The sequence below is a fragment of the Corvus cornix genome, chromosome 7 (genome assembly GCF_000738735.6).
Source record: "Corvus cornix cornix isolate S_Up_H32 chromosome 7, ASM73873v5, whole genome shotgun sequence".
Taxonomy (NCBI): Eukaryota; Metazoa; Chordata; class Aves; order Passeriformes; family Corvidae; genus Corvus; species Corvus cornix.
In genome coordinates this window covers 27,564,467-27,589,363 of record NC_046337.1, presented here as the reverse complement: position 1 = coordinate 27,589,363, position 24,897 = coordinate 27,564,467, and the positions used below count along the sequence as shown (strand labels likewise).

The 24,897-nt window shown below is 44.2% G+C and overlaps 3 protein-coding genes across 14 annotated transcripts in view; 1 reads left to right on the top strand and 2 right to left on the bottom strand.

Annotated features, from left to right (window-relative positions):
* Positions 1–5,968: 5,968 nt before the first annotated feature.
* Positions 5,969–10,783, bottom strand: PPIL3 (peptidylprolyl isomerase like 3). 4 transcript variants are annotated; one of them, XM_039554964.1, is made up of 7 exons: positions 10,674–10,783; positions 9,873–9,920; positions 8,634–8,708; positions 7,831–7,924; positions 7,151–7,218; positions 6,656–6,774; positions 5,969–6,367 (listed from the first exon to the last, which is right to left on the bottom strand). In XM_039554964.1, the coding sequence occupies exons 2-7, from the start codon at positions 9,873–9,875 to the stop codon at positions 6,241–6,243; spliced, it is 486 nt and encodes a 161-aa protein (XP_039410898.1). In that variant the 5' UTR covers positions 9,876–9,920; positions 10,674–10,783; the 3' UTR covers positions 5,969–6,240. The 4 variants fall into 4 exon arrangements, with proteins under 4 accessions (XP_039410898.1, XP_039410899.1, XP_039410900.1 ...); XM_039554965.1 differs by lacking the exon at positions 10,674–10,783 and adding an exon at positions 10,577–10,627; XM_039554966.1 differs by lacking the exon at positions 10,674–10,783 and adding an exon at positions 10,556–10,601.
* On the top strand, positions 10,749–22,950 carry NIF3L1 (NGG1 interacting factor 3 like 1). 5 transcript variants are annotated; one of them, XR_005602324.1, is made up of 8 exons: positions 11,204–11,642; positions 12,807–12,969; positions 13,388–13,514; positions 13,933–14,170; positions 15,405–15,488; positions 17,410–17,835; positions 21,327–21,408; positions 21,542–22,950. XR_005602324.1 is itself a non-coding variant. In XM_039554961.1 (7 exons), the coding sequence occupies exons 2-7, from the start codon at positions 11,288–11,290 to the stop codon at positions 16,582–16,584; spliced, it is 1,152 nt and encodes a 383-aa protein (XP_039410895.1). In that variant the 5' UTR covers positions 10,749–10,848; positions 11,198–11,287; the 3' UTR covers positions 16,585–16,826. The 5 variants fall into 5 exon arrangements, 3 of the variants coding, with proteins under 3 accessions (XP_039410895.1, XP_039410897.1, XP_039410896.1); XM_039554961.1 differs by lacking the exons at positions 17,410–17,835; positions 21,327–21,408; positions 21,542–22,950 and adding exons at positions 10,749–10,848; positions 16,400–16,826 and having other exon boundaries at positions 11,198–11,642; XM_039554963.1 differs by lacking the exons at positions 17,410–17,835; positions 21,327–21,408; positions 21,542–22,950 and adding exons at positions 10,751–10,848; positions 16,400–16,826 and having other exon boundaries at positions 11,198–11,642; positions 13,933–14,071.
* Positions 22,951–23,479: 529 nt separating this feature from the next.
* FAM126B (family with sequence similarity 126 member B) overlaps positions 23,480–24,897 on the bottom strand; it is a 68,846-nt gene continuing 67,428 nt past the window's right edge. For all 5 annotated transcript variants that reach the window (XM_039554958.1, XM_039554957.1, XM_039554959.1 and 2 more), the window contains one exon: positions 23,480–24,589. In XM_039554958.1, coding sequence (XP_039410892.1) covers positions 24,503–24,589 — 87 coding nt within the window. In that variant the 3' untranslated portion in view covers positions 23,480–24,502. The remainder of the gene's footprint in view (positions 24,590–24,897) is intronic.

Sequence of the window (24,897 nt, the reverse complement as noted above, 5' to 3'; positions counted from 1 at the left end):
CACCCAAAGCCCACAGCTTTCATCTCTGAAGGCAAAGGTGCTGAGCCCCAGGAGCTCAAAAACAATGCAAACATGTCCATGGTACTCAAACCACTCTAACATCTGGACACAGTGACTACAAAGGCAGGAACATGACATGATTTGCAACAGTTGCATTAATGCTGAGACACACACATCCCATATTACAGAAGGTGACACAGAAATCCTAAAGCCAAAACAAAGTACGGGTGGCTTTGTGTACTCACTTGCCAGGATCCAGTGCCTTTACATATTCCAGTACTAGGACTTCCTAAGCTGCTTTGGAGCAGCTGCCATAATTTTTGATTGTATTTTCATAGCTACATGTTTGCCTCTTCTGAAAAGATGGGATTGAACAGTGATTTTAGAAGAGTGATTAGACCAGCAACTACTTTTAACTATTCAGATACACATTGTTTATAGCAGTGGCAACCTTTTTAGAAAAGGTACTTTTTTAGTACATGCTGATAATATAATCAAGGTTCATCTATGCATAAAAAGACTAAAATTTCTAAAATATTTCAATTATGAAAACATACTTTATACCTTATTATTGTTCTTAGAAATTAAAAGCCCCATCTACCTCCCCATGGTATTAATGTATGCTATTAAAAAAGCAAAGCAAACAAAAATAGAAGCTATTCCAGACTATTCTTGTTTAAACTGTAAATACCTACTTGAAGAACTGGACAACTCTCATCAAGGCACATTTACAGGGAAAAATAAACAAGAAATATATGCAAGTTCTACAGAAGGAAAATAACAATCCCCATCCCTAAACAAAAAAAAACATAAAAGTTTTCTAAAAGCCCCCTCAGAGCTTAGGTTAGAAGAACTTTCTGTATTCGGTTTGTGTGGCCAGGTTTTGGTAGCTGGGGGGACTACAGGGTTGGCTTCTGAGAGATGCTGCCAGAAGTTTCCCCCATGTCCCACAGAGCCAATGCCAGCTGGCTCCAGGACAGAACCAGCTGTTGGACAGACCTGCCAGTGGCCAAGGCTGGCCAATCAGAGATGGTGTGAACACCTCTGTGATAGAATACTTAAGAAGCAAAAAAAGTTATGGCACAGATGTAATTGCACTCAGAGAAGAGTGAGAATATGAGGAAGAGAGGAACAGCTCTGCAGACACCAAGGTCAGTAGAGAAGGAGGGGCAGGTGTTCCACACACCAGAGCTGAGATTCCCCTGCAGCCCATGGGCAGCCCATGGTGAGGCAGCTGTGCCCCTGCAGCCCATGGAGGACCACAGGGATGCAGAGATCCACCTACAGCCCATGGAAGACCACAGGGATGCAGAGATCCACCTGCAGCCCATGGAGGACCACAGGGATGCAGAGATCCACCTGCAGCCCATGGAGGACCACAGGGATGCAGAGATCCACCTACAGCCCATGGAGGACACCACACTGGAGCAGGTGGATGCCTGAAAGGCTGTGATTCCAGGGGAAGCCTGCAGGCAGGGACCTGTGGAGCTGTAGAGAGGAGCCCACACTGGAGCAGTTTCCTGGTAGACTTGTGATCCTGTGGGGAACCCATGCTGGAGCAGGCTGTGCCTGAAGGACTGCACCCCATGGAACAGGACCCGTGCCGGAGAAGTTCATGGAGAACTGTCTCCTGTGGGAGGGACCCCACGCTGGAGCCAGGAATGGACTCTTCTCCCTGAGCAGGGGCAGAAAAAACTTGTGATAAACTGAATGTACCTCCATTCCCTGTCTCCCTGCACCCCCTGGGAAGGAGGGAGGGATGGGAAGTGGTGCCTTTAAGATTTTACTTTTCAGTATCCTGCTCTGATAATAAATTCAGTTAATATCCCCAAGCTGAGTCTCTTGTGCTTGTGATGGTGTTGGCTGAGTGATCTCTCCCTGATCTCAATTCATGAACCATTTGCTACATTTTTTTCTCTCCAGTCCAACTGCAGAGGGCAGTGACAGAGTGGGTGTGGTTTGTTGGGCATCTGTCACCCAGCCAGGGTCAACCCACCACATCTATCTAAAAAATTAATGAAGTCTGAAAAATATTCCATGCATCTTGCACTTAGTACATCTCTGACAGATCAGATGACTCTCTGCATCATGCTCTGCATTCCTGCATCTTTTCCTTCAATGGATCTTCTGGAACAGCACCAAGATCCTGCAGCCAGTCAATAAACTCAAGTGAATTCAGGTCAGAAAAACAATTCATTCAGCAGGGAGATAGACATTCTGATACACACCAGGCCACAAACAGTCAGCAGGAGCAATTTCAGATTCAGTCCCTGGAAATTCACAGGGCACAGAGTTTATGTTACAGGAGAAAAACATGGCAAGGAACAGATTTTCAGAGGAGATAATCAAAGTAGGAAGGCAACAAAAAATTACAATTGTTTTTCTTTTAAAAGACTGGTTCACTGAATTTTACTTTATGATTTCAGGACCCCTATTTTTTTCTTAAAGCAAAAAGGTTTAATAATTATATATAGTTTTGTTTTTTTTTTGTTAATAGCCTTGTGTCCAAATTAAAATATGCGTCTTAGGCAATCAAGATTCAGTAACTTGTATGAGTATTTGGCAAGAAGCTATTTTTTAAAAAATCATAAATAGCATATACATTTGCTTTACGCTGTCTTGGCTTGAGATCTTAACTTACAACTCCAATCTTCAGGATTTTTAACAGTGTAACAAAAATCAGAAAACCCATCCTGCTAGTGGGACAACATCATCCATAATTCATATCTACAGATTTCTCACTGATATTTGAAAAAGTCAGTCTAGCATGACCCCCTTGCTATTTCAGTGATACTTAGTGAAAATCTAGTTTAAAAGCTTGTCTTTGGATTTCAGAGTAGGGGTTATTCAAATGCTTGTCATAATACAAATTTTGAAGGCATAAAAGTGATGCCTGTATTTCAAGTACTCCAAGAGATGGTTATTGTTCATTAATCTGCTCAAATATAGTCAGTGAACAAATAGCAGGACCATGTTCTGTGGTATCACAAGCATATGTACAAACTATACATTTTCACTAAAGGAAATGCAATCCTAGCAAAAAACTGTCAGCTACTAATAGGAGCCAAAGGAATAAACTTCTGTTATCCACAGAATTCCCCAGACCCAACACTCAATTACTACTGACAGATGAGAATCTACCTTCTTAAAATAAAAAAAAAAACAAACCCCAAACCTAATTTAAATTGGTCCTATCACCTGTGGAGGTTTAGGGTGACATGTATTACAAAGTGTCTTCTATTTCCTTTTGCCACCAGCTGTCTCATTAGACCAGATCCCTGGCTACTATGATGCCCAGTGTCACATCCTTCCTTGGGCTTGTGACTGCAAACTTCAAAACTGTGTCTCTGACAACGGCCCCTTTCATTCACAGATTTGGTTTCTGAATCACTGCTACAAAAAACCAATCCAATAAATGAAATTAAAATCCTTCCAGTGCCCCTGTGAAAGCAGCTTTTTGTTTTAAGCTGCAAGACATCTTTCTTGAAATACCTTCAACTCAAAAATTAATCCACTATCACATGACCTGATCAGAATAATTAAAATCTTAAAACATGCCTGCTGATACCAGAAGTCCAGAAGTTATTTACCTGCCAGGAGTTTCAGAAAGATGTTTGCAGCCCTTTTTTCCTGTCCACTTCAGAATGGTGTCCCATTCTTAACTTTGTTGCACCTTCTGCAAAGTGGTCTTTTTCTTTTATCCCTGTCAGGACCACTAGTTTGACTGGAATTTCCAAAGTGTAATAAAGGTATTTATTCTTTGAATTACATCCTACAGACAAACAATTTTCAAAGCCATTAATTATCAAATGTAAACTATAACGAAGATTGTATTTTTCCTCAATATTTCAATTTTTGGCTTTTTTCTCTGTTCTTTCTTCCATGTTATTTTTCAGTTCAAGAGCTTTTTTCAAATTAATTGCGTTTGATAGGGGAACTTAAACCTTTAACCTTCTCCTTAAAAAGACCTATCATGGCTTGGACACTGGACCCTCCTGCAAAGCTACTCAAGGCCCCCAATGCTGCATATTCTAGGAAGAAAGGCTTCTGTGCGCTTAACAAGGGCAAATATTGCCCAGTGGGCTTTTTCAAAACTTCAGTGACGTTTTTCCATGGGAGACAATAAAACTCGGGTTATCTCCCAGTTAGTTTGCCCCAAGAGGAAAAGCGCACTCGCTGCCCACCCGTCTTTTATGCCCCTTTTCAACCCCAAGCCGACTGCAGCACCTCAGGCCGGAGGGCTGAGGGACGCCCCGGGCGGGCGGAGCGAGAGGGACGCGGGGCTGGGCCGCGAATCCCCGCCCCGGCGAAGGGCTCCGGCTCGGCCCGAGCACAGGCTCCGGGAAAGGCTCCGGGAAAGGCTCCGGGAAAGGCTCCGGGAAAGGCTCCGGGAGCGGCTGCAGCCCCGCAGAGCGGCCGGGGCCATTTTCTGCCCGCCCAAGAAGGCGCAGCAGAGAACATGGCGGCCTGAGGAGGGCAGGGGTTTGTGGCGGGGAGCGGGGGACGGACTCCGATTGCGAAATGGTCAATTCTTACCCTGGTGACGAGGCTGTTCGGTGTCTGTGACTGCCCTGGACGTGGTTAGTGGTTCTCTGGAATCAGCTTACCTGATGTACAAGTTTGGCACTGTTCAAAGATCATGCGCCATTATTTTGTTCTTGCCCACTGCTCTCCATCTTAGACCAAGTCCAGGAAAACAGACGTTTTAATACAATTTTGAAAAGTTTGTTTGTAATTTTGTCCCAATAGGATCACACTCCTTTCAATACACAGCATTAGATTTAAAAAAAAAAAAAAAGAAAAAAGAAAAAAAATCTAAATTTAATGTGTATCTTCCAGAGAGCAAAATACTTGGTACTGCTGTATTTGCACATATTCTATGAACAGCCTTCTTTTGTGGAGGAAAAAAAAAAAGACCCGAAATTGTTGCAGTTCAGTGCAGTTTTAAATTACTAATTATTTACAGTTCCTTTGCACTGTAGGAAATTTCCCGGAATGTCCTTCCTCCTGCATGTCAGTAGTGTCAGTCAAGAGTGCTATTGCACGCTTCAGTCTACCTGCTACTGCTGCTGGTTATAGGGAAGAGACAGAGCACAAAGCTAAAAGAATAAAATCATTTACCTGACTGAAGTATTACACTAAAATATATTGTCTGGAACAAGGGCTGGGAGCTTAAAGCAACAGCCCATGAAGAATTTAGAAACTGTCCCAGCAAGCTATGGGATCTATTGATTAGCTATTGATTAGCTATGCTCATTAATGCCTCAGTAATCTGTACCTGGCATCTTTGCCTTTCTCTTGCAAATGAGTTCTCATTATTTTAAGAGGCCAAGTCCAAAATAGGATATAATGGTCTGAAGCAGACTGCAAGTCAGCTGGACCTTGGGCCTCCCAAGGATTACAAAGTGTACATAAAAGAATGGGCTTTGCTAAGGGGATGCCCCCTGGGGCTGGGGGAAGAAGTCCAAAATGGCTCTCTTATCTGTTCAACATCATGTGACCACAGCCTTTTTGACAGTGCTCTTTGTTGTGTTTACCCCCTAGTCTTCGTGCAAAAAAATGAAGAAAAACAAGTTACAATAAATCCATGTTACTTAATTTCAATCAACAGCTATGTAAGGACAGAAATACTCTTTCATACCAATAGTGCTGTGCCAGAAGCAGAAGAAATTGCTCCCATCTACCTTTTGGGGAGGCTGAAGAGGTTATTCCAACACAGCAGTACAAGAGCAAGCACTCCTCTAAACATGTTCTTTAATCTTCTGGGAGGGAAATGTTTCATCTATTTATGAAACTGTTCTCACCTAAGGGAAAAAACTGCGTATCTTACTTTACTCTTCTGAGAAAACTGAGTAAGGAAAATTACAATTTACATGAGGAAGTTTCATAAAACTGGTAGCATGAAATTATAGCAAAGGACGTTTTTTTAACATAACATCACTCAGAAAGATAAAGCAAAAACCAAAGATTAGGGAAAAAGTTTAAGCTTTTTTTTTATTTTACAAGTATAAAAAACAGTGTTTAAAAATCAAACTCCTGGAAGATGCTCTGGAAAACCTGGCTTCTGAAGCATAAGACTTCTCTGTGACAAGTCCCAAACAACGTCACAACTCCTGAAAATTCTGCATTCAATGAGCAAAGATATGATCCAGCTGAAGTAACCCTTTTTGATGGCTCTTTAAACCCCATAATCTTGGAATTATCTGACCAGTCTGAAGAATGTGTTGAGGCATTCTGTGGCTACAGAGCAAAAGGGTTGGCATGAATTGTAATGTCTTTAATGCGAACATCATTAAGAGGTCGGTAGGTTTTCTCATTCACAGGCAGCTTCTCCAGCTCATCCAGGGTCTCCAAGCCATCAATAACTCTGCAAGAAAAAGAGAAGTGCTGGAAATCGTCTTCTAATAATGATTTATATTTCACAATTAAGGTATCTCAAAACACTTTGCAGTTAAGTACCACAGGGCAAGGACCTTGCAAGCAAATGATACAAAATAAGAAAATCAAAACATTTTATGTGGCAAATAATGTACTTTGAAACAAAGTATTATGCATCCATGACAGACTGTGAGAAAAAATACAAGCATCTGCACGTGCCCCAAAATACTCAGATCCCTCACACACTCTGACAGAGGCGTGCAGTTGGATCACTTACTTTCCAAACACCGTGTACTTCATGTCCAGGTGCGGCTGTTTGCCATAAGTGATGAAGAACTGTGATCCATTGGTGTTGGGACCATTGTTTGCCATGGAAACCACCCCACGGACACTGTGCTGAACAAGAGGAAAAACCTCAGCATGAGTACACATCTGTGAAACCAGGACTAACCTGTGCAAAGCGCTCTATGACTTAGACCTCTTCATCAATACTATTATTAAGAACAAATCTAGGTTGCTAATATATTCTATCACAATCAGTAAGGAGCTCCTCAAAATGGCTCTTACAATGAAAAGTTACTTCTTTGCCTTCAGTGCATGAAAAACGCTGTCAGAAATTGTTTTTACTTCTGTTTTCAGTGATAAAAACCCTCAAACCTAACTTGCCAAGCACAGAAATGCCTGTTCCTAATTTAATAATAAGCTATTGTTCTCCAACCTGTAGAGAAAATTTAGACGAAAACATAAGTGCATATTGAGAGCACAGAAATACCTTTAAATATTCACTGAATTCATCTTCAAACTTCTTGCCCCAGATGCTGTTACCTCCTTTCCCAGTGCCTGACAAAGAAGCACCACAGTAGAGATTACTGGATTTTCAGACTGATAAATCCAGAAATTATGTTCTGTTACAACACTTTACAACAAAGACCCTAAGCAGCCTGCAATTAGTTGAGGCAGGTTCTTGACCCTGCACAGAGAAGTAACTCTATATAAGGAACCTACTAAGTAGCAGAACAAAACATATCCTCAGATTAAGTTCTGTATGAGTACGAACAGACACAACTGAATCAGCTTTTCTCCCAAACAGCTGACACTGTCTGGGATATTTTCCCTGAATGCTTTAGAGGCAGCCTTTCAGGCAAAAACCACATAAAGCACAGTAGCAACTTCTTCTTAAACAGAACCATGTTGTGGTTTAGTGGAAACAGCTCGAAAAACTCAAGTATGTAGAATGCATGATTATTTAAAACCAGGGTAACACCTGCACTTCTGTAAACCCACCACAGAAAACTAATCTCATAATAAAAACCTCTTATCACCAATACAATAATTATTATATTTTTACTTGACTTACATTTTGGTTTTAATACCTGTAATTCCTTTTTATTTCCCTACATTTTATTTTTATGTACATTCTTTCTATAGAAAGACCCAGACAGAAGAATTTACCTAATGGATCCCCTGTCTGAACCATGAAGCCCTTTATATTTCGGTGAAATACGCATCCATTGTAGTAGTTACTAGCACAAAGAGCCAGGAAATTCTACAAAAATCAAACAAACCATATTAACAAACAACTGAAAAACAGTATTATCTTACTAAAATGACAGCATTGGCAAGACCAAGGCTTTAACCTCTGCTTTGCTTTGTGACCATGCGAATTCCACAGAGTATTGCCACAGAATAGTCATAAACAAATCATAGCTAATAAACTCCTTTGATAGTGTCACACACACAAAGAATAAAAAGCTTTCAATGCAAGGTTGTCTGACTTGAACAAACAAGAAGCCTAAGACATGCTCTCTTCCCATTCAACAGTTTCATTTTGCACATGTAATTTTGTAATCAATAACTTAATGCCTCAGCTTTTTCATTAAAATAGATGAAATTTATTTCAATTTAAGTTTATTGAAAAAAGTCAAAACTGGGGCCCCTGACAAACTGAGTGAGTCTCACTCTTTTAAACTAAAATTCAGTCTGTGAGGGTATGAGTAACCCATGGAAATCTGGGACTTCAAGAGAAGCTTCCCTTAACTAAACCTTATCAAGTGAGAAACAGGCATCAAACTCTAGGCAGTATGACACAGTGCACAAGTTCCATGAGTGGAACAGACACTGCACCAGGTTAAAATGTTGGTATTCCATTACATGAAAAGGTGAATTGCAAAAGCCACTTCACCTCCTCCACAGTCTTCACTATTTCTACTGCTTTGTTTCATCACAGGCATTCCTACTCCTGGTACTTGACTTACTTCACAGGTCTTTGGAGTACGCTCACAGAATAGTTCAATTTTAATATCTCCCACATCAGTATGCAGCGTGACAGCCTGAGCGAAAGACAGAAAATAACAATTAAATCAGCAATGAAATACCAACAGACTCTTCTATTTCCCAGTCCCACCCAGAAAATAAGCAAGTTTGCACTGCATATAACCATTGTTTTAGTATTTGGCCATAAGCAAGGCTACTGTCACAAACCATCCACATTTCCAGTAAAATCACCAGAAAGCACTCAGTTTCACTTAGTTTCAGGACGAATCAAGTTTCCCATGGTAATGCAGTAGCTGTTTTACATTGTTACGCTCCAGAAATACATTATTCATTTGCAGACAGGACCTACTCAGTCATTTGAATGTAAAGGTGAAGAATCAAGGTCGTATCTATTTTGGATGATAGTGTGGTGCACACACCTCACTGCTTTACAACCAGAGGAGCAACTGATGCCTGCAGCCTTTTGAGTGGTAAGACTAGTTCTGAATGGCAGCATATATAATCTGCCTTCCCAGACAAGCAAATCTACAAATTAACTTACTTTTCTTCAGAATTTATAAATTACCTTCATAAAATTTAAAATCAGCTACGCAGAGACCTAAGCAAATATATCTCTTCAGGCCAAATATATCACAGTGCTTCTATGGGAAGTGCTAAACAATACAAAAACAATTACTGTGGGGATAACTGCACAGAAAAACTAATAAAAATCACCATCATGTTGATAGTGGCATACTTCTCCAAAAGTACACAAGTAAAGGAGACAGCTGCCCACAATGTCCATGAAGATGCTATAAAAGGTGTATGTACAGTTTAAGACATATATAGTCTTATCTCTATTTCTTGATTTGCTAAACTCTTAAAAGCCTGTAAGTGCAGAGGTTTACATATGCTGAAGCAGAGGTATGTTCTTGCAACTAGGCCAATGCTGCTGTGCCAAAAGAAACCAAACTAGATTAACAAATAGATGCCAAAGTAGCATTAAAATCCGGGACCTCTGAAGTGAAAGCATAATTCTATTTTAGACTGATGTAAATCAACCTCTTTTCCTTTTCACAGTATCTTTTTATGAGTTGGAAATTAAAACCCTAAACTTTTCATGACAAATTCCTCACAGCATCAGAGAAAGACGTGTAATCCTTTGAGATGCAGAGCAGCTATTTACCTTCCAAGAGATGACCATTTCAGAAAGAATATATAAAAAGTGCTTTCATTCTTACCATGTCTGCTTCTCAAAAAGCTGGGGTAGCCTCCTATACAGCAATTCCCTGCAAAGGTAATATATGAAATTTGTTGGGTTTTTTTTTCTGTGAACCCCATTTCTTTTTTATTCTAAAATATTTCTTGGTTACATGCTTTTACACCACACGGTTCTACAGTGCCATTCGAGTGACTCTATGGCTAAATTTTTGCATTAAGCAACTACACGGCATACAAAGAATGAAAAATAAATAGAAAAAGACCACTTAGAGAAAGGAGAAGAGGGCGAAAAACACCCTTTCCTAGGATGAAAATGTATACTAAGCAATCAGTTTTTCCAAATATTATGGCAGTTGGCAGAACAGTAGATGCCAGAAATTCACAGGTAAAAGCCACACCTAACAGAAGTGTGATTTGGAGCCAATACGTGACAGCTCTAAGTGGCTGCAATAGACAGGTACCTGCATCCAAGCACAGAATCCCACTTTTTTAATCTTCATAATACTTTCAAATAAAGCGTTTAGAACGACGGTAATAAAACCGCGGCTGCGTAGAAGTCAACAGATTTACGCGCTAATTTCTCCTCTATACACCCGCCCTCCCCGGTGAAGCGCCGGCCCCGTGTCCCCACTCAACCCAGCTGCACCCAGCTGCCCCCCACCCACGGCAGCCGGAGCTACCGCTGCCTCCCTGCCCGCGGTACCGCCACCGGAATGCCGCGCACAGGACGGGTGCGCTCCGCCCCCCGCCGCCCGGCTCCTCCACCGGCGAACCCTGCCCGGCGGCCCCGCCCGTCCGCGGCGCCCGGAGGATGCTTTAACCTGCCGGGGCTGATGCAGAACCGGCGCCCGCCGCCGCTGAAGCGGCTCTTCTCCCGCGGGCCTCGGCTCACTGCCGGGCTGCGGAGGGGCCGCCCCCGGCCCCGCTGAGCGCGGCGGAAGCGGTGGGGCCAAGCGCAGGTCCCGCCCCGCAGCGCCGGCCCTGCTCCGGCGGGAGGTGAGCGCGGTGGCGGCCCGGTCGTGCTCTGAGGTCGCCGGTGCCCGTCGCTGCCCGCCGCCGAGGAGCGAGCGCTTGTGCGGCCGGACTCTGCGGGTCGGATTTGCCGCGGGAAGGGGGATGAAGTTTGAGCTCGGCGCGCTTGGTGCAGGGCAGCGCGGGGCGGCGTGAACGGGGCGGGACCGCGGGAGCCCCGGGTCGGGGAAGGCGCCCGGTACCGGGTGGTGCCGGGGGTAGGCGGGCGCACTGAGCCGTCGGCGTGGCAGCATCTGCAGCCCGAGCGGCCGCGGCTGCTGTTTGGGCCGGCGGGTTCCCGAGGCTCACTGCGGCCTGTGTTTGCCCCGCACAGGTCCCCGCATGCTGCTGCCGGTCCCGCCCGCTGCTCCGCCCGCCTGTCCACCGCGTCCGTGCCTTGGGCCTCCCGCCCGTTCGCGCTCTCATGAACCTCCGGGAGCTCGTGTCTGCCCTGAATGACTTCGCATCCCCCGCTCTGGCTGAAAGCTGGGATAATGTGGGGTTGCTGGTGGAACCAAGTCCTCCCCACACTGTGAAAACCCTTTTCCTCACTAACGATCTCACTGAGGAGGTGATGGAAGAGGCAGTGCAGAAGAAAGCAGACCTCGTTCTTTCTTACCACCCTCCTATATTCACACCACTCAAGCGAGTAACGTGGAAAACCTGGAAGGAACGGCTGGTGGTCCGAGCCCTGGAGAACAGAATCGGGATTTATTCTCCACATACGGCGTACGATGCCATACCTCACGGAGTTAATAACTGGCTAACAAAGGGACTCGGTGAGATTCTGTTAAGAAAAAGTTATTAAAGATGTATGCTATTTTAGGTGGGATTTTTCCTTATTTTCCTTTCTTACAGCTTTTACAGGTGTGATTTGAGGACTGTTTTTTATTTTTCCCAATATTTTTATAGTACTGTTGATGCCTTTTCCTGGTCTTAAAATCAAGAGTCATACACGGTTAGAAGGGGGAAAGGGATTTTACCTTGGTATTTATTTTAAGGATCCTTAGGTGCACACGTCCAGGTCATATGCATCAAAATGCACCCCGCAAAAATGCCCCCCCCCCCAAAAGATCGGGTATAATATTATAGGTGGTACTAATTAGCATATCTATCAAAGATTCCCCAATGAAAGGCTCAAGTGAGCCCCCCTCCCCAAGGAGCCTTCCCCTGGATGGTTCTATCTTGGTTTACAGAATGTGTTCTGGAGAGCACCTTGGGGTCTGGGGCACACTGATCCCTAACTATGAAGCTTCTAAAATGTTTAGTCTTTTAACTTGACAAACAAGTCCAAGAATGTAGGCAAAAAGCACTAAGAATACAGAAGTTGTAAAAAAGGTATAACAGGGGTATAAAAGAAAAGGCAAAAAATTGTCATAGCATCACTGTAACCTTAAACACATTTTAGGAAATTTATCTTGGTGATGTATACCAGATACAAACACAAGAGGATATTTTCAGATGCATGACTCTACTATTGGATGTATCTGGAACTGGTGGATATTTGTCCACTGTGGTTGCAATGCTGAGACCACTGACTTTAAATCCCCACCTTTGATTTATGAAGTACAAGACCTCAATGTTCACAAAGGATTTAAGCTGTGTGAAATTATTTTAGATTTTTATCCTGTACTGTGGCTCACAGATGTTGTCTTTTCCAGTCTGTCATACAAACCAGAAACCTCTTTCTGGTTTTGTACAATACTTAGGATAAAATTGATGGCATTAAGGATGGCAAATAATATATATCCATCAGCTTTGTTGGGCTTAAAATAGACTGTGTCTAATGGAGACAGAACAAAAGTCCTCAGGTCTGTCAGGGAAAAAGGATTTGAGTGCAAAATTTGCATCTTCGTACCGCATCTCTTTAAGATATGTTCTAAATCAGTATTAGGATACTTTACCCTGCTTTATAACCCAGCAATCTTGCACTGTTTTCTCAGGTGCCTGTACTTCTGTCCCACTGCATCCATCGACTGCACCAAGCTCTCCAGCTGAAGGCACTCACCGGGTAGAATTCTGTGCAGATGCTGAGCATCTGGATGCAGTGCTGTTCAAAATCAAAGACATCCCAGAGATCTCTTGTCTCACTACTCTTCCAGCCAGGTATCTCTAACGTTGTATTCTTTCTGTTGTTTGAAACATTAAGTTGCTGTAATTGTATTTTACAGTTCTAATCATTTTGTTCCTCTGTGCACTGCTGCTGTATTTTTCAGCAATGAGAAACTTAAGGAATAATAGTCCCTTTCTGATCAATCTATGTCATGCTAAATGGTAATAGCGACTCAAGTCTAGCATCACATAGATGAGAGGTGTTAGAGTATAAACAGGAAATTTGATGAGGACAGTTGAGTTAAATGCCCATATTTGTTTCTTCCAAGACAGTGGACAAGTCTAGGCTATTACAGTGCTACCTTTTTTTCCTTTCTCAGTGGTAGAACAGCCACTGGGATAGAACGATAATAATTACAGTGCCGAAATTTTATCTAGTTATTTAACAAGCACCAAGCATGTCTTTCCTCAGGGTTGAAGGTGAGGAGCAAACACGAGTCAGTTTGAACTGCTCTCAGAAAGCACTGCTGGAGGTGGTGGCATTATTGTCCCAGAACAGCCTTCTTCATCACAAGACCGAGATTCTCTTGCTACAAAAGGTAACAAGATCACATACTATGTCCTGTCAATGAATTACTTGTGTGAGCTGAGTACCCTAAACAGCGAAATGCAGTAGTGAGTGGTATCCCAGCTTTCCAATCCTACCCCACTGCTCTGAAATACTGGCATATGGGGATTTGAAGCCACACATATTTTCCAAAGCAATGCAACTATCTATGTGGTCTGTACTAATTCTTAAATCAGTTCCAATAGGTGGCGTAGCTTGTATGTTACATTTGAGAACATCATACACATATTTTTTTGTAACTGTAAATTTACAAAATTTAAAAAAAAAACCATTGTAAATTTTTTTCAGAGATGTTCCTGCATGCCCAATATATTCATCCTTCTGTGGTGTGAAAAGCAATGCAAGCATCTGGAGTCAGCTTTCTCACAGTAATTTTGATTTGTTTTCAGCCTCCTCTTCCCCATACTGGAATGGGACGCCTGTGCACCCTGAGCGAGCCAGCCTCCTTGTCAGACATAATTGAGCGTATCAAAGGCCACCTGCAGCTACCCCACGTCCGCGTAGCCGTGGGAACGGGCAGGACACTCGGTACATGGGCCTGCGAGCCAGACTGCCTGCTAGGACGGGCACTGCAGGAACACAGGGAGCATGAGTGTGTGCATTACACTGGGAAACTGTCTTCAGCAGGTTTACTTCCAAGTACTATGAAGCACTGTTAAGAAACAGCATCCTAGAATTTACAGTCATATGAAAAGAATCTCATCTGTATTTTTAATGGGATTCTCTATTATGCTGGTTGATGTGGTGAAGAAGGGACAGCACAAGTTGAATGAAAGATAGCCTTTTTTGTAATTTATATAATGACTAAGATTTTTTTTTCCTGCCCAGGATATCAGGCACAAAGGTGCACTGTTTGATTGTATGTTCCCTTTTGTGACTGAATGTTAAAATTCAGAGCACTTTAGGAGTAAGACACTTTATGGTATCCTTATGAACACATAACCATGGTTTTGATGAAAGATAAGGCAAAGAAGGGGAACTAGCTCAAACAATGGGGTCATTAGTAAGATGTGGAGTAAACATCCTCTTATCCCAACTACCTATCCTAATCTCCAAGGAGCACAGCTACTAGAATTTGTGAGAGCAAATTTGTTGAGAACTCTTTGTAACTTAGGAGGCAGAAGTCTTATCAGAAGCTGACAATCGCACTAAAAAATACCCAACTACTTCAAAGCCTCTATGGTGTGGCATTGAAGTGGTGTGACTCCACTTAAATCAACAGTAATTGCAAGGCAACATACTGTAAAACCTTAACAGGTTTTGAAAACTCCCTGTGTTGTGTGTCCCCTCTCCTTAGCGAATGTAATGTATATGAAGAATTAAAATTCATGTCACTGTCACATATATAGTAGCTTGGAATTAGCAATCATAGCAAATGGACAAATTTTTATTTGCATGGAGCAGCTTTCTGCTTGCATTAAGACTGGCCTTCTGAGAGTTGTTAAGTTAGGAACCAGTATATCTCAGAGGCAAAATGCTGCCTTAGTGGCATCATTAGTTGGGAAACGAGTGATGGTGGAACACAAGAGTCCTGGAAAGAGTAGCAGCCTATTAAAGGGTTTGGAAACCTAACTAGCACCTCACTAGGGGAAAGGTAGCCATTAGCCAGCCTCTCTGCTGGAGTTTTCTGCAAAGTTTCCTGCCCCTTGAAAAAAGTCTACCTGTCACAGAGGATTTCACTGTATTGTCAGAGATGTTACAGGCCCATGACTTTCAAACTGACAAATGTGTCTCTTCTTCCAACAAATTTACATTGACCCTAAAATCAAGGTAGTAGTTAACTGAAACAATTACTAGCAATACAGACATGAGGGCTGAACAAAGGGGAAGGAGTTTAACTGTGGCATCTTTTATCCTGCAGAATCACCAGTGAAGAAAGCTGCTCTGTGTGCTGGTTCTGGGAGCAGTGTCCTGAAGGGAACAGAAGCTGACCTCTATCTCACAGGTAGTAGATTGCTCATTATCTCATTATCTTTATAAAAATAGTCATTAGAGAAAAAAACAAACAAACAAACCTTAGCAAAAAACAAGAGGGTTGACTGGCTGTTGAAAGATTTGGCCAGAAAGAATTACCTGTTATTTATAATTGAGAATCAATCAGTTACTTATTGGAATGACAGACTAACATTAAAGTAGATATAACGTGGATCAAATGGCAGTGTGGCACAGTGAAAGATACTTGAATTAAAACATTGCTCTACAGCATTTATTTCAATAAAAAATTAGTGTTGATGGCAGTGAGTTGTAACTTCCAGTGTGTTTCTCCTTTGGCAACATGTATTTTCTCCATTCCCTATAGAATTCCCTAATGGAAAACAGAATATAATATAGTCTACAGAACCTTCCAAAGAAACTCCATAGCATGTCTGACCAAAGGGACACTTAGTCCATTATTCTCTCTTCCAACAGTGGGATAGCTATTCCCTGTGGCTCAACAATGTGACGGCTGCCTTGCATTCTGTAGGAACCACTGCTCCTTCTCCCCCTTAAGTGTAGCCCTGCAGAGCTGACCCTCAGGCTTCCCTATTGCTTTCCTCCATCCTCTTCCAGACCATGATGAGCATTTTTATTTTCTGCCCAAATTGGCAGAATTTATGACTATTCAAAGATGGCAAGGAATTTCTGTCGTTTTGTCTCAGCTGTATACAGAGATACCAGCTGAAAGTCTTTAAAAGAACCCTGGAGCAGGAGTGTTCCACGTTCCTACTGAGCAGGTGGTGTTGCATTTCCGCTTACAGCCTATATTCCATTACATCGCTACAGCTTTTAGCTAAGATTCTCCATACATTGCAGAGACCTGGTTACCTGAACTGTACCATTAGTGATCTACATGACATTTCTTTCTCAAAATGGCAGGAGAGATGTCCCACCATGATGTGCTGGATGCAGTTGCCAATGGGATAAGTGTTATTCTGTGCGAGCACAGTAACACTGAGCGAGGCTTCTTGTCAGAGCTGCGTGACGCACTCGTGATCCACCTACAGAACAAAATCAACATCATTGTGTCTGAGAAAGACAGAGATCCTCTCCAGGTGGCATAGGGGGAAAAAATTGGAGAGAGAAAATACAGTTAATTGTGGTATCTTGCACAGACATATCCACCTGCAGAGCTTAATGAAGGAGCTTAATGAAGGTCCAGTACAGAATGATTGTATTATATGGTCCCTCAAAGTTTGGGGTATATTTTGTTATGTTAGAAAAATAAATGTTTGTGTTGGAATACCAAAAGCTCATTTACTCAATTACTGGACTGCACTTGAATAAATTGACTGTTACTGCTTAATGTTATTAGATACATTTGATAACCATGATACTCAATGATTGGTTTGGGTAAAATATATAAAACCTGACTTATCTCTGGATTTAAACTTATGCATCAGTTCTACCCTACTGCAGCTATGTCAAATCATGTCAGTGCAAGTCACTGATATTTTACCTCATAAATTTCAGAAATAGTTAAGGAAAGGATGGAGATCAACTGTTTGCATGAACAGTTTTACTAAGGCACCACTCAGATGCAAATAGAGAACACAAAGCAAGTTGTTGGTGTGGATGCTAGCAAGGGCTAGCAGAGGAATGTTCCTGTGAAACTTTTCTTTCTCATAAGAAAGCAGTTAGAGAAATCCAGCTTCTCACAGCTTCTCCGTGAAAGCTTTCATTCTCATGCAAACTGGATGGACAACAGTTTGAGAGAATGTAAACCATTTCTACACCTGCAAGTTGTTGTGAGAACAGTGGAATTGTTTTCAGTCTTGTGAGAATAATATCTGGAAATGGGTGTCTTACTGCTCAACCTATCACCTTGGGAGGTGGTGAGTCAATAGGCCAATCATGTAATTTCTCTTTTGTGAACCATGCTATAAAAGGTATGGGTGATTAAAGGAGGTCGCTTCGGCCATATCATCTGACCTGGACTTACGTCGTGATTTTGCCGTTCTCTGGGGGATAACAGCAACATCTGGTGACCAAGCGACATGTACCGAAGACCACAAACCGGACTTTAGAAAGGTGCCTGCCACCCCCCCAACTCCGGCTGGCCTCCCTCTGGGGCCGCGCGGAACACAGACTGAGCCATGGAGCAGAAATCCTCTTGGAACTGCGCGGTATTTTCCACCTTCAAGTCTGTGATACTGACCGCAGGAGCTACCGTAGGAGATGGCGAGCTCGCTGCGTTACTGGACTGGTTGCTTCTGCATGGATATTATGCGGAGACTGATAGCGACTTGACCTCGGAAGCTTGGAGACGGCTGGGAGACGCGGTATTCCGGGAATTCGCAGCCGGTAACGCCGAGGTGCCTGATTTATTACGCACCTGGGGGGTTTTACACGATATACTGCAGATATGGACAGAAAGACGGGATAGTGCAGCTAACTCAGGCTCTGACGAGTCTGAAGTTATGTGCTTTCCCAGCTCGGGGGAGGCGCCCCGAGTAGTGCGGGCGCCCCGAGTAGCGCGGGGTAGCATGGTAGAATCACTCCCGGTATCGCCTCGGAGGGAGACTAAGGGTTATCCCTGTCCTCGCAGATATGTTCTTTCGAGGGGTTGTTCACCGATAGCGTCCGCGGCTTCTCAGTCTGCCGCGGGGCCAGCGCTGTTGTCTCCGGCAGCGCAGCTCGCTGCACCCTTGTTACAGGGGCAGTCTGTATTCCCGACCGCGGGCGGGGTGTCTTGGCCCCCCGCGCCCACACGTTCAGGGTCTCAGGGCCCCCGTCCGGCTCCTGTGCGGCTCGGATATCCTACGGCTGTTATTTACGGCCGGGGGGGACTCCGCAGCACAGTCGCGGCAGCGGCCGAGTTCCCCGATTCCTGTCTCTATGGGGGAACAAATCTTGGCAGCGCTGCAGGACATAAAATTGGAGCTCGCAGCACAGCCGGGGATTATAGCAGAGGCGGCTATTGCTGCGCTGGGGCGGGAGCCGGGGCAGATAGTCCCGGTGCCGATAGTCCCGGTGCCGGAACCGGGCGCGGCGCCAGACATTCAGAGCGCACCGCCGCAGCCGGCAGCGCCTCCGAGAGCCCCGGCCGTACCGCCGGAACCGGCCGCGCCGCCAGAGCAGGGTGCGGGGCTGGCGGTCCCGGCGCCTGAGCCTGGCCGGCAGTCCGCGGCGTCCATGGCACTGGGCACCGCGTCTCCTGCGTCGGCGCGGGGGTCGGAGGCGTCCAGGGCACTGGCCATCGCCCCGCCTGCGCCTGGGCGGCAGCGGCCTCTGATTCGGCTGCAACGTTGCAGGCCCCACTGCCGCGGGCGGCGGCCCTTACTCCTCTCCCCGCCGCGCCGCCTGACGCTGCTTCAGCTTCCGCTGCTGTCCCAGCCGCGAATCCAGCCCTTGTAGTTACCCCGTCTACTGGCCCGGAGTTGCTGTGCCAGTCTCCAGAGGGTTTGGCTGATAACACCCCTGGATGACGAGATAAGCTCCGTTGCTATGGAGACGTCCGCTTCCCGGTGGGAGTCTGTGGCAGAGCGGCGCCGGCAGCGAGCGATGCAGCGAGTTCGCAGCTGTCCTTGTGCTTCTCCGGGCTGCGATGACACTCTCGGTCCCAGAAATCCGAGACGGGCTTGGGAAGAGATTAAAAGATACACCTTGCAAGACGGGGTGTGGGAGGTGCTGGAAAGACTTGGGATGCCTGCTGGGCAGACGGCACCTGAGGGACCTGCTGCCTTATCTGATGATAGTATGCAGGTAGATCAAAGAGATGCAACAATGAAGCCAGCTAGTGGTGACACAGAGGGTGCTGTCCAGGCTTTCCCAGTGCAGAAAGCTCCTCCTAACTCAGGCCAGGCTGACAAGCATGAGAGTATTGCTTGGAGGGTGGTCCAGGATTTGCAGAATAAGGTTGCTCAGTATGGATTAGGTTCCCCTCAGGTCATGCAGGTTATTGGAGTGCTGAATACTGATCTGCTTTCTCCATTTGATATTAAACATTTAGGTCAGGTTTTATTCCAACCTATACAATATTCAGTTTTTGAGAGAAGGTTGGCTGAGAAGGCTGTAGCTGGGAATGTGCAGCTGCCTGAATCTGATCCCAGGCGTCTAGTTCCTCTGGGTGGTTTTCTGGGGATCAGTGCATTTTGGGACCCTGATATTCGGGCTACCTGGCATGCCCGGATCCTGGAACAAGTTCAGAAGGTTTGCATGGCAGCTTTGCTACAAAGTTTGGATACAGCTGCTCCAAAGATGTGACATAGGAAGGTATTTCAGGGGCCGAAAGAGAACTTTTTTCTTTTGTAGAAAGGCTTGCTGGAGCCTTAGAACAGCAAGTAGAGGATGACACCATGAGACAGATGTTGTGCAGGCAGCTGGCAAGAGATAATGTGAATGATGAATGCAGAAAGATCATGGATGCTTTGCCTGGAGAACCCATAGTAGCACAAATGGTTGATGCCTGTGCTAAGGTGGGATCTGGAGAATATAAGTCTGCTCTAGCAGCAGTCCTGTGGCCTCCTCAAGTAAAGTCTGGTGGACTAAGAAAGAAACCTAAGGTTAAGGAAAAGCAGAAACAGGTTAAGAAGACAGGGAAGGAAAACAGGAGGATTGATCACTGCAAGCGATGCAGGAGGCCAGGTCATTCTTCAGACCACGTCTACCGACATGGTTGATCCCTGGTACGCCAGGGAAAAAACTCGCTAAGGAGCGCATGGGGAAATTGCGCTCAGATACAAATGTTTCCCCAGGCTCCTCTGATGCAGGCATACTCAGCCAGCTTGCAGCCAGCACCCAGGGTTCAGCTGGGGTGGATGTACATACCGCAGCAACAGTCGTCTTAGACTCCACTCGGGTTTATAGGGTTCCCTTGGATGCACATGGACCCCTAGGGCAAGGCCTGAGTGCATTGCTCGTAGGTAGGTCTAGTACTACCGTTCAGGGGATCCATGTACACCCAGGAGTTAGAGATGCTGACTATACAGGTCAGATTTGTGCTATGGTTTCTACACCCTCCCCTCCTCTTACTATTCCTGAAAAGACCAGAATTGCTCAACTTGTGCCCTTTAAGTCATGTGTTCCTAGAGCAGAACAACACAGTTGCAGAGATGGTGGCTTTGGATCCATGGGACCCATCTGCAGCCAAGCGCTGCAGATGACATGTACCCTGTGCCTGCCAAATGCCCAGCTGCCTGTGATCCAGCTCCGAGGTTTGATCGACACGGATGCTGATGTGACCATCATCTCCTTCTCTGTGTGGCCTGCCAGGTGGCCTCTGGCCCCTGTGGGGTCAGCCATCACAGGGTTGGGAGGAACCACAAAGAGCTATTTAAGTGAACACCCTGTGCTGGTGAAAAACGCAGAGGGGCAAGCAGCTCTGGTTCAGCCCTATGTCACTGCAGCTTCGCTTAACCTCTGGGGGTGGGATGTGTTGGCAGCCTGGGGGGTACGGATTGGGATGAATTTTTAATGGGGGCCGCTGTGCTGAAAGGCGCAGTGTATCTATGCTGCCTTTGCGGTGGCTAGTACGCAAATCCATCTGGATTCCTCAGTGGCCCCTGAAAGAAGAGAAATTAGTTGCCCTTCGCCAGTTAGTCCAGGAACAATTAGGGGCATCTTGAGCCTTCTACTAGTCCCTGGAACACTCCTGGTTTTGTAATTAGGAAAAATCAGGGAAATGGAGGTTGTTGCAGGATCTCCGACAAGTCAATGCAGTGATGGAAAGTATGGGGTCATTGCAACCTGGCATGCCCTCACCCACCATGGTGGGAAATCCTGATCATTGATTTGAAGGATTGTTTTTTCACTATTCCTTTGCATCCTAATGACAAGCAAAAATTTGCTTTTACTGTGCCTGCAGTTAACAATGCTGAACCTGCAAAGAGGTATCAATGGAAGCTTCTACCTCAGGGCATGAAGAACAGCCCGACTATCTGCCAATGGTATGTCGCTCAGGCTTTGTCCGGAGTCCGTGAGCAGTTTCCTGAGGCATGCTGCTACCATTACATGGATGATATCCTGGTGGCAGCAAATTCAAACAATCCTGTTATTTTGAATCATTTTCTCTCATTGCAGTCTGCAGGCGAGATGCACCTGCCTCGAGCGAAAGTCTGGGTACGGGACCTCCTCACTAAGAAGTGGGAAGGCCCACACAAGCTCATTGCTTGGGGTTGTGGGTATGCTTGCGTTTCCACAGATACTGGGGTAGGATGGCTACCTGCGAGCTGCGTTCTCCCTGACCTGTGGCACCAGAAGCAGAACAGGCAACCTCCAAGGCAACCCTCAAATGATGACCAGAATGCAGATCAACCACTGAATGATTCTTCAGATGATGACCAGGATGTCAACCCTCAGCCTGGTCCTTCTACAAGCAGAGACTGAATTTTAACAGAGACTGAATTTTAAGTTTCTTGTGTTATGGAGTCAGAATGTTACGCAGAATACAGAGCCCTTAAGGCTATTCAGAATTAATGACTGGATGTATAGCTGGGTTCACTAGATGTATTTCTCATGGCATTGCTGAAGAATCCCTCTGCCTGCCTTAAATTAGTATCTGGTTTGGATTATGTTTGGTAACTGGCCATTACTAAACAGACCCCTTATGCTGTGTTTGTTCTCCTTGCTGCACGGGATCCCACAGAGGATTACAAACGTGACCTTTCGGTCCTTTTAAAACAAAAAGGGGGAATTGTGGATGCTAGCAAGGGCTAGCAGAGGAATTTTCCTGTGAAACTTTTCCTTCTCATAAGAAAGCAGTTAGAGAAATCCAGCTTCTCACAGCTTCTCCGTGAAAGCTTTCATTCTCATGCAAACTGGATGGACAACAGTTTAAGAGAATGTAAATCATTTCTACACCTGCAAGTTGTTTTGAGAACTGTGAAAATTATTTTCCTTTTCTAAGAATAATATTTGGAAATGGGTGTCTTACTGCTCAACCTATCACCTTGGGAGGTGGTGAGTCAATAGGCCAATCATGTAATTTCTCTTTTGTGAACCATGCTATAAAAGGTATGGGTGATTAAACAAGGTCACTTCGGCCATATCATCTGACCTGGACTTACGTCGTGATTTCGCCGGTCTCTGGGGGTAACAGCGACAGTTGGTTCCAGTAATTCAACTGCATGATCTACCACTAATGCACCTTTAAGGCTTTTCAATAGAGGGACTCTCAATTAAAAAAAGCTTTGGAAGGTTAAAACTCAATTCCTTAACAAAGCTGTAAATTCATGTGCCTTTGTTATTTTCTTTTAAAAACAGTTTCTGTAACTGTGTTTTTTAATTACAGGATTACTAAAACTGAACAAGTAGTATTTTCACCACTGAGTTTTATTTTCCAAGTTAGTTTTTTCTGTTGTGACTTTTTTTTTAAGAAAAAAAAAATCTCACAGTATCATACCCTACCATCTCTGGATGACAAATATTTTATTAGAAATTTGGAAAGATCTTAGCACTATCCTTTTAAGTTAATAAAAGTGGCTCATCAAGCAATGTCTCTATCTAATAATTGCATGTCTTGTTCCACTTAAATGTAAGTGGAAAGAGATGACTGGTGGTATTATCTGAAGCTACCTAGGCTATATAAAGGTCATCATTCTTACCAATACCATGAATTCACCTCAGTATGCTGCGAATTGAGAAGTAATTTCTTCTTTCCCAAGTAAAGGACCTATATGAAGAATCAAGCTGCTGGTGGGGTAAGTAGATGCTCTGGGTTTCTAATACAAAAATCAGGCCATACATCCCTCTTGCTTCTGTCAGTGAGGAGCAGATGAGGTACCTATCACTCCATGGGAAGTTTTGGTTCTCTTCAAAAGCTATATAGTGATATTAAAAGGCAGGCAAACAATTCTTGATTTTGGTATAAGAAACTATGTAAAATATTTCTACTAACTAGTTTGAAATCTTCTGTGCAGATATTTGACATAACAATGAAAATGAAGATTTTGCATAATTGCCACAAGGATCTTGCTCTTCCTATAACATAAAAAGATTGTGGAAGACAAGACAAGCTAATGAAAATTAATAAAGTACTTTATTTGATTGATTTGAACTATTAAAACACTGAGCTGTAACACAGCTACCAAATATTAGACATACAGAGTCCCTTGAAGTCTGGCTGGCAGACTATGGATGATGGAACTATACAGCTTCCTCCCACATAACTGAGAAAAAAAAGAATTGAAGAAAATATGTCAAACTTCGGCAGTCTCCCAACCTCTAAGGGCTTAAAAAAAGGGAGAGCTTTTAAGTGGCATTTAAGGCCTCCTCCAGTATTAGTGGACACTCCTGATGTAAACAATACAAATATACAATCAAGCTTTAAAAAAATAAACAAAAGAGCTTCATAGCCCCTTCATATTCCTGGACTGCACCTTGAAAAGTAGCAGGCAATAACTTGAGTCCATCATAACTTTCATTATCTAAATCTTATAAAAGGATGTGGGTTTGGGGCAAGTCCTTCAATTTCATTGCCAGAACTTACTAAGTTACCCACAGCATCCCAAACCCACCAATATTCTCCTTTCCTCATGCAGTCAAGGCAGGTCTCATAGCATTATAAATCTTGTCTTCATACACTGGAAGCTAGTTTTGTCTAAATGGTAAAGGAGTACTGGATAGCACTCAGTTGAGAAAAGTTGCACCACTAGTACAAATTAAAGCTCTTGACCACCTTGTGATTTGCCCTTCCCAAGTAAATTGCTCCAATAAAACCCTCATGTCTGCTGAGGTAGAGGGCAGAAGGCACAGTCTCACTGAGTTTGTTTTTCTGGCTGTAAGGTTGGCTGCACAGACAGGAAGGAGGCGTTGTCTGAGCTAAGAGACAAAGCAGACAAATCCAACTAGAGTGCAAGAGAGGCCTTGCTTACAGAAGTCATCATTCCAAACTACCTGAAGTAGTTGAACAACGAGCAAGATTCATCAGAATTATTACTTATCAGTGCAGCAGCTGTGAGGCTGGAGACAGAGACCTGAGCATAGGCCCCTCTCCAGCAACCATTGAGAGCAATTGCTGTAGACACTGAGGACACAGAGATGTTACACATCTTCATCCTCTTTCTCTAGGAAGTCAGTCAAGGTACTGTCATCGACAGGAATTAGTAAGTATTCCACACCATCAGCTCCCTGAGAACAGACATGCAAAGACATTGTTAACACCAGTGTACAGTGCCAGGCAAGCCACTAGACAGCACTGCAATGCTAGCATTTATATGCAGTCTGGCTGACATCTGGACAGCATTTGGAATTACTGAAAACCTGGAATATTTCACTGGAGCAACACTGGCAATGCACAAATACTGAGAAAAGTCACTGAGTGAGAAATCTTCTGCTGGGTTATGCTTGTCTGACACTACAAAGCTCCTCAACACAGTGTTCCCATATCTTGTACTGCTATACTGCTCCATTATTATGACAAGTCTGCATTCTTTCCT

Coding starts and splice junctions, on each gene's coding strand:
- NIF3L1 (XM_039554961.1), top strand. CDS start 11,288: ATGAACCTCCGGGAGCTCGTGTCTGCCCTGAATGACTTCGCATCCCCC. Junction 11,643..12,806: donor CTGGCTAACAAAGGGACTCG/GTGAGATTCTGT, acceptor CTGTTTTCTCAG/GTGCCTGTACTTCTGTCCCA. Junction 15,489..16,399: donor AGCTGACCTCTATCTCACAG/GTAGTAGATTGC, acceptor TCAAAATGGCAG/GAGAGATGTCCCACCATGAT.
- PPIL3 (XM_039554964.1), bottom strand. Junction 7,219..7,830: donor TCAGACAGGGGATCCATTAG/GTAAATTCTTCT, acceptor CTTCTTTGTCAG/GCACTGGGAAAGGAGGTAAC. Junction 6,368..6,655: donor AAGTACACGGTGTTTGGAAA/GTAAGTGATCCA, acceptor TTTTTCTTGCAG/AGTTATTGATGGCTTGGAGA.